The sequence below is a fragment of the Pleurodeles waltl genome, chromosome 12 (genome assembly GCF_031143425.1).
Source record: "Pleurodeles waltl isolate 20211129_DDA chromosome 12, aPleWal1.hap1.20221129, whole genome shotgun sequence".
Classification (NCBI taxonomy): domain Eukaryota; kingdom Metazoa; phylum Chordata; class Amphibia; order Caudata; family Salamandridae; genus Pleurodeles; species Pleurodeles waltl.
The window spans coordinates 65,315,872-65,327,573 of NC_090451.1; the positions used below are offsets into that span (position 1 = coordinate 65,315,872).

At 43.1% G+C, this 11,702-nt stretch overlaps 1 protein-coding gene across 1 annotated transcript in view; it reads right to left on the reverse strand.

Annotated features, from left to right (window-relative positions):
• The window catches only part of ANKRD24 (ankyrin repeat domain 24), a 62,581-nt gene extending 51,149 nt beyond the window's left edge, over positions 1–11,432 (reverse strand). The window contains exons 1-4 of the mRNA XM_069215897.1: positions 11,427–11,432; positions 7,185–7,315; positions 4,074–4,162; positions 2,959–3,023 (exon numbers count right to left, since the gene is read on the reverse strand). Of these exons, the coding sequence (XP_069071998.1) occupies positions 2,959–3,023; positions 4,074–4,162; positions 7,185–7,315; positions 11,427–11,432 (291 nt within the window). The remainder of the gene's footprint in view (positions 1–2,958; positions 3,024–4,073; positions 4,163–7,184; positions 7,316–11,426) is intronic.
• Between the last annotated feature and the right edge of the window lie 270 nt (positions 11,433–11,702).

Genomic DNA, 11,702 nt, shown 5'->3' on the forward strand with positions numbered 1-11,702 from the left:
GCACAGTATTGTGAAGTTCCCAAAGCTTCAGCCCTCATGAAGGTTGCAAGGTTTCCTGGTTTGACTTCAACAGTGCAGCTGATTTTTTTTGCACTGCAAGATTCTTTTAACCAAACAGGAAATTAATATTTCATCAGGTGAAGTATTTTCTGTCGTAAGTACCTCCTATTCTGAGTTTTCAACTCGGAAATGATGCATAACATCCAGAATCAGTTTTTAACACACCAAATTCCACCTGTTTTGCCTTTACACTGGCCTTTTCTCCTGATAAATTTCAGTTGATTTAATTCACCCCAGTCTATTAGGGAAACACTGTGAGTGTTTGAAATTTATCACACAACTTGTAATTTTGATCCCGATGAAAACTCCAGTTTACACCGGGGCCCGAAATGTTACTGTTGAACTGGTCATCGGGCTCTAGGGGTATATTTAGAGGAGAGACATAATGGAACATCTGCCAAACATCAGGTTATTTCCCTTCCCCCCAGTTGTGATTCCTCTGCCTCATTTAGAGATGGGGAACTGCTTGGTTTCTGACAGTGACTCTCAGCAGCAAGGCCACCTGCCACAGGACTGCTAGATCAGCCAGGCGAGGAGAGCCATATAATTTATAACTGGCCCATTCTCCAAGGGCTAAGTGCTGCCCTTGTTGTTTTCTTCTGAGTATATTTTATGCATAAGCATTATCTTAGAGCAAAATTGGGATGTGTGTGACATCAATTGCTGCAAAAAGGCACAAGCAAAAAAGTAGCAGCTTTTCTTAATTAGCAAAGTTTTTCTCAGTACTTTGCAAAGATCTTGTAAAAACCTTTCGCAGTACGGTACACCTTTAATGAATGAATGAATACATTTATTGTGCAGTTAATTAAACCCATAACAATGTTACATTTAAAAATGAAAAAAAGGGGAAAAAACAAAGTTCTAATAACAACTGGGGAACCCTTATGCTCCTAAAAAGGTTAAAACAATTTAAAAATGTGTAGGCCATTGTGACACCCCCAGGGTAGTATGAAAGTGATGGGTACACGCCGAGCTCAGTTTGGCAGAACATAATATAATGGGGCTGGACGCAAGCATGATGCAAAGAGACTACTTCCACAGCTGGGGTGCCAGGCTGAACCAGAAGTGGCCTTAGGATGTCTAGGCATAGTGCTGTCATTGACCCTAAAGTACTCCGTTATCAGTTTTTGAGAGAAAATGTTCGATTTGGGCACTACTATATGGGGTCGAAGACGGTGTTCAAGCAGTCTGACATCTTTGCTGCACCTCATCAAAGATCTTGTATCTGTGTGGGAAAAGCACAGCGAGGAGGCCTCCAAGCAAGAACACATTCCCTTCTGTAGATATACCGGTCTCAGGAGGGATCTCCTGGAAGCGTGAACACCAGGACAACAGCAGAGAAGATGTAACCAGGATTTGTTTTTGTAGTTGCAAAGTCTGCAGGCCCCTCTGCTCATCTGGGCGGACCCAGGAGTTGAAATCCGCCACCTGAAGATCCAGTAGTCGCAAAAATAGGATGTTATTGCGAGCTCGTCTATTTAAGGCATCAAATAGGTATGGTTGTGGTTTCCCCTCAAGACATGAATTGTACAGTGAAGAGAACAAAGATGAAGACTTTAAAGTGCAGAAGCCCAATAAATAAGTGGTTGAAGTCAGCTGCCTGTTGATAGCCCTTTTCCAGACTAAAGACTTATATCCTATGGAACTTGTAAAACGGCTGGTAGAATATCCGTCACATTTGCGACAGAGTATCCCAAGTCCTCCAACTTCAGTGCAAAGCGTTCTATTTGCAGGGATGTTAGCGCCCTTTGCACTTGTCGGTGTCAGGGTTTCCCTCTGGTCTCAAACGTCTCTTTTAAGCAAGCAAGAGTTTAAAGGGGCTTTGAGAACCCTTATGTAAAATTTCAAAGTATCGGCCTCACATGTAAGGGATTGTCTTGAGTGGGCAAATTCCAGATGTAGTCTGGCCCTCCTTACATATCTTGGCAGATCAAATACTCTTTGATAGGCCGTGAATTGGATGTTTTAAAGAATGGGGGCATATACCCCAAGAAAAGCCAGTTGCCCATAGTGAACTGCTGAGAGGAGCGTGGCCTGCAAGACCTTCAAGATGAGAGCTGCTAAAGCACTGTGCAAGGACTTACTGAGGTGTGTTAGGCTGTGTTCAAAAGCACCAGCTTTTTTCCACAGGGCAGCTAAATGGGCCTTGGGGCTTGAAGACTTGTGGAACCATTCCCCCAGATAACTGTATTTCTTGGTAGTTTTTATGGTCATGGCCCCCATATGCCACGTTTGAAGATGTTTCTTTTTGTAGCTGCCAAATATAAGAACTTTGGTTATATCCAGATTGATGGTAAGGAAATGTGCCTCGCTGAATACCTGGAGGGCCCGCTGGAGACCTGTTTTTGAGTGGTCCAAGATGACGATATTGTCTGCATATTGAAGAATGTGAAGTTTGGAATGGCCAAGTGATGAAGGAACCAGGCACCTATCACTCCAGGTCAGCAGCGCATAAATTAAAAGGTAATGAGGCGAGAACACACCCCTGCTTCTGGCCGTACACCATGGGTTCTCCTATTCTTTTATTATGCCCATGGCAACTGTGCTTGTCACACTTTTCTCCTAAGTAATCTATATTCCTATTTCTTAAATTTTTTTGTGTGCAGTAACGTTTTCCAACTTTTAATTTCATTTTTCAGTGTGGGCCTGGTAGTTGCTATTGGGCCTGTGCATTGTTTTATGAAATTTCACAATTTCAATTTGTTTTGACAAAATCACAATTTCACTTATTCTCAGCTTGAATTTATTAAAGTTGACAGGTACTCTAGAATTCACCAATTTGTGTTTTTTCTTTGAGTTCACTTAGTATAAATTTTCATATAACTCAATGCCCCAAGAATAATCTCTACTTTTAGGCATTTTTATACTCAAAGTAATACCCCATCTCCCTCCACCTACCTGTAGCAGTCTGATGACACACTGAGGGTGGCCATATCTTGCTGCAAGGTGTAGTGCTGTGTACCCTAAGAAAAACACAGGACAGAAAGTCAAGAATGTTATTTTCTGTCTTTTTATAATGCACCATTAGACATGAGGTGCCTTCCATCTTTACTGTCATTCATTCCTATGGTCTCGTTAGTGATCTTTTCTCTGAGGGTGAAAATAATATTCAATCTACATTTGAATGCAACCTTTGACCTCACACTCCCAAGATCAGTTCTTTAGGTGAGTAGGAAGTTCAAGATGTACATCTTGATCAAAATACTACAGTGTTATGGCTCATTTATATTCTCAAAAGAGGATTCAAAAGGCATTAATCGTCCTTAAACTTAGACTTTGGTGGATAGGGTATTCTGTTGCAAGCGTGAAGGAGTGCCTTGTCCTGTAAACCTTCAGGCCACTGCCTCATGTAGAGACAGGTGTATCATAAGGTTGGAGCCCATGCTAGCCCTGTTGATAGAAAGTCTCCCACAATGACTAAACCATAGTGGCTGTTGGAGGGATGGCATTACACTGCCCATTCTATATTGGGTGGGTGATGTAATGTCTTTGTTTCTGGCCATTACCATCAGGAAAAGGCTTGCAATGAGGGACAGAAAACAAAAGACGAATGACCCGTACACTTTCGGAGAAACCTCCCAGGGTGTGGGGGCCATTAGTTTCTTCTTTTTCAGAATCAAACTTCTGATTTGGGATTTTGTTTCTGAAAAACAAAAACTTTTGAAAAGTTTGGTGAATGGCCATCAAAACCAAAGGCGGCAGCTAGTAAACCTTTTGTACATTGGGCTTTCGTTCATCTTTACATTTCACGGATGGTAACCCATCGGGATAGCAGTGGCAATGTCCTCCTCCACCTGATAGACGGAGACCCATCTGTTAAACTAGAAATCAGGCCCAAAATGATTTTAAGGTTTGTAAAGTTTGATGAGTGACCTGGTTAATTGCTATATGTATATGCGGTAACTCGTGCTTGGGATGTTTGTATGAGTAGACTACAGCCTTGCTGCTACCTCATAAATACTTAAATCCAGTAGTCATTCTTCAGACTTTAGGTGGTACCTTGGCTGCGTTACCTGAGCTATCTTTAGCCATCACATCCGCCCCATTGGCTATCATCACCTCTAGGCACTCCACGTTCCCTCTCATAGCAGCCAAGTGCAGCCTAGAAGAATAAAAATGGCAAAAATCAACAGGGTCTCCTTTTTCATGCTCATCCACCATTGAAGGACCCTCATGCACAGGGTATACAAATGACAGCTGCACAGGGCGATGATGGTTGGTGGTGCCAACCAATGCTGGTGGTAGAGGATGGGTGGTGCAACAATTCAAGTCCTCAATTATAGGAAAAGTGTGCCTTATCTTGGTTAATGGCTCAAGAAAGATCCTGCGGGGACATCTGGGGCAGCATTAGTGTAGATACAAGCCAGGGGTGGATTTCTTTCAGCTCCTGTTTGAATGAATTGTGGGGGGGGTGAGACCTCAGATCAGGGGAGGTGACAAGTGAATTTTAGTGAAGCAGTGCTGGGAGGGGAATGGCCTTCCTTTTGGATCGGGTGGAGGTGTGAGGAATTGGTGGGGGTGAGATGGTGGCAGGGTTGACGATGAAGGGACAACTGGAGTGTGGATGGAGAAGGTTTGTGGCGTGTGTGGTTGCTAGGTTAAGACAATGATAGAGCTCAAGTGGAACATCGCTTAGACGGTCACGTCACCTTGCGACAAGTGGGGTTCTTCTAAAGGATGGGACCTCCTACATCAGAGCAGCTGCAGGGGCCAATGTTTTGCATCTTGGTTACTTTGAGGAAGAAGCTGAAGGAACACGTTGACTGCTTTGAGTCAGCCAGCTTGGTGGTGATGGGTGGTCAGGATACACTGAGTACGCTGGCCAAATCTGTGGACCTCGCAAGCGGTTGGACAGTGTATTGTTGAAGTTTAGACAAACAAAGATGGAAAACTCAGAGAAAAAGTACAGCAATGAGGACCTTGGTGGAAAAGGGATTATAGAAGAAACAGATTTTTCAGACATTAATTAATTTCCAACTGGTTAAAAATAAAGGCACCGACCATTCAAACACAGTGTGGGAAGGGTGATTTCTAGAAAGCTGTGGTATGTCAAATACATATTGGGCCATAAATGTATTAGTTCATTTTTCCTCTAGATTTTTTGTAAGCTTTGTTTATCATTTTCACAGAGTATAAACAATACATGCATATGACCTATAAATAAAAATGTGCTGGAGCCTAAACCTCTCTTTAGAAAGACACGTCTGCTGCATTTAAATGTGTGAGCCTTCTCTAGTCTCTTTAATCCATTTACAGCCACTCCCTGCCCCTTCAGCTCACTCTTGCAGCTTTCTCATGCTCGTTTTCATGCTGATATTAGTTTGGTGGAGATGTAATGCTGTAGATCTTTTCTCTTCTAACAGAAGTAATAGTATAAAAAGACAAGAATGCCTTCAAAGAGGGCAACTGTGTGGGAGATTCTCCTGTCTTCCAAAAGCATATGAACAGTCAAGACAACAGGCAAAGAGGTTTATTCTGAGACATCAAGAAAGGTCCTTCATGTCTTTGAGCCTGGCTAAGCATAAGCCCATGTCCACATGCTCATCACACACACACACACACCCGCGTGCGCACCCACACCCACCCACACACGCACACAAAGACACACACACGTACACACACACACACACACACACACATACACACACACAAGCATGCACATACACTCACATATGCACACACATACACACACATGCACACACATATACACACGAGCAGGCACATACACTCACACATGCACACACATGCAAACACACACACAAATACACAAAAACATGCACACATACACATGTGCACAGGATAGGACATATTTATCTCATTTGGGGTTACAGGGTCCCACTAACAGAATTGATGCCAGTAGTTGCAGGCTGATCATCGACTTCCGGAATATGTTATACACAGCCCACCTGTGTCACAGACCAGGACACCATCAGACAACACAACCACAGACCCATTGCCAGGTTCCAATGCACTTGAACACCTCCTGATAACCCCGCTCCTACACCACACAAGTATTTTATAATACTTCATTTTCAATAACCGTAGCCGCATGTTTCTCGAACTTTCGATTTGGCGCTCACTCAGACTTGTACATTAATTTGGTATCAAATGTAGAGCTGACTGCATTTACTCCTCAGGTTTCCGTAGACACAGCTGATCTCTTACAGTCCCTTCCACCATATCTTTGCCTTCCTGTAGTAAAAAAATACTGTGTAGGAGACCCAGCCTTTTAGACGTTACTGCAGAGATTTACGGAACCCGACCATGAAAATCTTGAGCCAATCTACGGAAGAGGTAAAGCTTCCCTCCCAATCCCTTTCATGGCTCTCCGGCACTTCTGCCTCTTCAGAAGAAGTTATACCAGGAGAACTATAAGGGGAAGAAGGCTTCAACGCCTTCAGTACAAGTAACACCAGGAGAGTTACACCAGGAGAGCAATGAACATCTGAAGGAAGAAGCTTTATACCTCTCGGTAGAAGCTGTACCAGGAGACCAATAAACATATGAAGGAAAGAGGTTTATACCTCTTAGTAGAAGCTGGAGCAGGAGAGCAATAAACATGTGAAGGAAGAAGGTTTATACCTGTCAGTAGAAGCTGTACCAGGAAACCAATAAAGACAAGTAGGAAGGTTGCTCTTACCTCTTCAGTAGAAGCTGTACCAGGAGAGCAATAAACATGTGAAGGAAGAAGGTTTTTACCTGTCAGTAGAAGCTGAATCAGGAGACCATAAAAGGGGAGAAGAAAGAAAGCTTGCATCTCTTCGGTAGAAGTTGTACCAGGAGAGCAAAAAACAGGCGAACAATTAAGCCTTTTACCTGTTCAGTAGAAATGATTCTTGGGGACAGATGAAAAGGCAGATAGAGATGACTTTAACTTCTTTTTCAGAAGTTACAACAGAGATGTGACAAACGGATAAAGAGTAGAAGCATCTACTACTTCTGAAGAAGTTCTACAAGGAAAGCTGCTTTCCAGAGTGGAGTGGAAAGTTTTTGCCTCTCTGTAGAAGTCATTTCGGGGAGGGCTGAAGGGACAGATCAAGAATACTTCTACATTTTGGTAGACGTGCTTGTTGTTGAGAACATGTTGACTTTTACCACTTCTGTGCTAAGGGAAGTGAACTTACGCAGCTTTTCCTTCAAAGTCCAGCTTGGTAGGCACCAGGCTCTTCTTGCGAAGTAGAGATGCCACTCGGGCGGGGTCGTTGTAGTCCACGGCCTGCAGGAGCTTCTCATCATACTTGGTCCAGTCCTGGCTCTGTAATCCCAAAGAGAGACTCAAAAATATAAGTCACCCTCTCAAGTGGATGAAGGAAAATGTAAAGCGCTGAGAAGGAAGAGAAGAGTCACAAAGCTGACAGGAGAGAGAGAAGGAGGGAGGAGAAACGGTCTGTCGGGGCACACAGCAAAATGATGGGAAAAAACAAACACATATAATGTTTGTCCAGAAAAGTGAGACCAGGTGGGAAACGCTGTATGAAAGTTTGGTGGGTGGGTTGGGAGCTAGAGAGAAAGAAGAAACAACGGAACAGTTCTGAGGACAGCAACATTTCCAGGAAAAAGGAGTCCAGCTGTATAGTTTAGAAAGAACCAGGGTTCCTAGTGCTATGTTTTGTTTCAGATTTGCAACTCCAACTGACTGCTTTCTGGCTCTCATTTTTGGGATCCACAGCTTATTTTTCATCCTCAGACTTTGATCCATGGTAATAGAAAGGGAACAGAATGATAGGAACCCAAGTGACAAAGCAAGAAAGCAGGGATGGAAAAGAGCTTTCAAGAGTGAGACAAAGAATCAGGAGGTGTGGGGTGTTGGAAGAAAGAGGCATGAGGTGGAGTCAAGACTAACCAGCCTCTGTGTTCATGAGGTAAAGAGACAGGAAGTGCAGGGGGTGGAAGAAACAAGCATGAGGTTGTACCAACACCAGCCAGCCTCTGTATTCATGAGATAAAGAGACAAGAAGTGTACGGGTGGAAGATAGAAACCTGGGGTTTAATTAAGACTAGTCACTTCGATATTCATGATGTAAGGAGACAGGAAGTGTAGGGGATGGAAGAAAGAGGCATGCGATGGAATCAAGACCAGGCAGCCTCAGTATTCATGAGATAAAGAGACAGGAAGTGTAGAGGATGGAAGAAAGAGGCATGCGATGGAATCAAGACCAGGCAGCCTCAGTATTCATGAGATAAAGAGACAGGAAGTGTAGAGGATGGAAGAAAGAGGCATGAGATGGAATCAAGACCCCAGAGCCTTGGTATTCATGAGATAAAGAGACAGGAAGTGTAGAGGGTGGAAGAATGAGGCATGAGAGGGAATCAAGACCAGGCAGCCTCGGAATTCATGAGATAAAGAGACAGGAAGTGTAGGGGGTGGAAGAATGAGGCAGGAGGTGGAATCAAGGCTGTCAGTTGTAAAGTGTGTGTATTAGCACGTTCTCATGAACCCTATTAAGAAGTATACATGAAGCCTGGTACAGCTCAGACTCAGTAAATGGAGCATCCCAATCGACGGGTGGCACAGATCACAGACCTCTTTATTGCCAGCTGGACGGGGCCTGTATTAACACATGTATATCAAACGTGGTTCTGGGCTGGCATTGACAACTGTATCTCACCCTTGGGCGCCTCTCACTCAACAAATGGAGCCTTGTAACTGACGAGAAAAAATGATTTTTGGGAAAACAGAAAGTTGGGTGTGGGTACAATATAGAAAATAGAAAAATATTGCTAGAAGAATAGCAGTTTGAGGCATGTTTTTAGCTTGTTATTATATGATTTACCATATGTGAGTTGTGTGTGGAAGACTACTAAACAATTGTCCTGAAGAAGGCAGTTAACAACAAGACATGCCACCGAAATGTGTCAATGAATATTGAGATCTTACTTCTCATGTCACATTGTGTGTTTGGAATGAGGAAGTGTGTCTTATTCGATTGTTTAAGGATGACACATCTTTGGGGGTTATTGAACCTATAAAGGGTATGAAGTTTGCATGGCAGTTGAGAGTAATACATTGTATGTTGTTATACGCGTAATGTGCTGGTTGTATTGTGCACAGTTGGCACAGCAGTGTGAATGCACTATTTTTGTAGTCTCATTTTTTCAGTCTTTCGTGAATTAAGAATAGTCCAGTTGGTATTGGGCAACCCCACATTTAGCAGTCTATACTGCAGGCTCCTAAGAGAACTTTGGTCTCCTTTATTTAGTTATGTATTTATTTGTCTATGTATGTGTTTATTTATTTATGTGTTTTTTTTATCACAAATTAAGCAATGGGGAGATGAATAGATGAAGCCAGACACGGAGGTTTTAGAGACAAATAATTGTAGCCAACAGTAAGGATTGGGGGATTTTAGAAGTGTGGGGCGACAACACAGAATTAAAAATAATATCCTGATCCCAAGAGACTTACACGGTCATTTTATAAACAGTGCATCTCACCTGTGCAAAAACATCCAAAGAGCAAAGAATGTCTCAAGAGCGCCTGGGGCAATGTTGCACCCATTTACACACCGCAGTAAACAGCAGGGAGACTGTGTGCAGGTGTTTTAGCGGCTGCAAGGCCTGCATTATTTTGGATATAATACATTATGGGCCATATGTACGAACACATTTTCCCATAGACACAGAATGGGTAAAACCCTTTGATACATCTGGTCCTATATTCTTTACCTTTTGCAAAACAGGGGTGGTAACAGCAGGTGCAAACCACGAGTGTATACAATTTGTGTTCGAGTCTCAATATGTTTGGAAATAGGTTCCTAGGAGCCTCCATGTCACAAGGACACAACTTTTCTGGCCATGACTTTCCTTATACAAGTCAATATTTTTGTGCGTTTTCAGACATGAGAGTCGGGCGGATTTCATTGGACCAGCCCAAGATTCCAGTTCCCAGAATGCATTGGTCTGGGAGACAAAAGCCTAGGCTAGAAACAAGGAGTTCCCATGGCGTGCTAACTAGCATCCAGCGCCTTGAGACCCTCACGGGTGAATAGCCACGCTCTACAGATCCCTGATTGATTGATTGATTGAACTAACCCAACCAATGTTTGTGGAGTGCTTCCCTCAAGGGGGTTCTGAGGCGCCTCTGACAGTCTCCTGTTTCCTCCAGAGCAGACGCACCAGCAGCTCAGTCTGTCTGTCACCTGCTGGTAAATTATGCACGAGGAAGCAGCTTTGTGGCTGCTTTTGGAGCATGTTCCACTGTTCTCATCTTTATGTCACAAGTTGTTGTCTGGACAGTATTTCACTCACATGCCTCCTTAAAATATTGGGAAAATAAATAAAGTATTTTTGATTTTTGAAATATAAACTTAGAACAGCAAGTTCAGGACTAAATTCTTGAAATCTACTAAGAGCTGTGTACGCTATTCTCAAATGATTAGTACAGCAGACGAAGGCCTTTGTCATGTTGGCAAGCATTGTCAAAGCAAATAGGTCTAGTCTTGGCACGCTGGTGCAATGGTTATTTTTGTATTTGTTATTGTAAGCGTGAGCCACAGAAATAAAAAAAAAGACTAAAAGTAAACATGAGACTGCTAAACATATCGATCATTCGCCTACTATAAAAATGTCAAATAAAAAAATGACTCTCACATATAATTCAAACAGAACAGCTTGAGGGCTTCCTAGCATGCCGGCACTTAGAACACTCATAGAAACCCTTTTTAGTTTTTATGCACAACACAAGAAAATGTGATTCCTATTGACACAAAGACAATCTAATGTTGACGTTAAATTACTGCATCCTCAAGACATAGTTTGAACATACAAGGATGCCTAAAACGGGATTAAAATAGAAAGGAAAAGAAAAGCAGAGGAGACATAAACTACTAACCCATCAGGCTCGGCACTTAAGTGAAATTGTTTTTGGCAGATGTGCACTTGTGATCATGAAAATATGCAATCAGGTCCCAAGAGAGCCAATGGCTGTGGTGGCTAACTGCCCCAAGTTGCAAGCTGTGGTGGGCAGAACCAAAATGTGAATGACAAGCAATCGAACCAATGGTTGAAAAGGGCTGAACCAAAGATGTCTCTGACAGTAAGAGGCTCACAAACATTGCACATCTGCACCAGGCTAGTGTATGGTCCAGCTGCCAACAAGTGCATCCCCCTCCATCCTTGCACAATCCTGGTCCCTCCATGCATCCCTATGTATGTGTCAGAGACCACCATCCCAACTCTCTCAAGATGCGAGCCCTGCCTTCAAGACACCTACCCAGTGTGTGCATCACTAGCCACAATGCCCAACCATTCCCATCTGTCTCAGGATGCTAAAATTTGAGGCAGTAGATTAATAATATATTTTGAAATTAAAACAAATTGACAAAAACGTTGTCACTCTGTGGCACCATACCTGCTCCCCTACCTACCTCCATCACCACTGATGCCTTGTAAACTTTGTCTACAGTTTCAACCTTCTTACCCTACGAACATGATGATTCAACCTATCACTGTCCACTCATACTCTGAATATGGGCTATGCTAAAACGACACACTTCCGCTCTATGCCACCACCAGGTCTGAGTCCTACCTCTTTACACATTGCAAAAATAATGACACAGTGAGGCTCAGACCTCCTCCCTCTCCATGCCCTTACCAGGCTTCCTGGAGTACAGTTACAGTGTGATATACACCTGGCTACACCT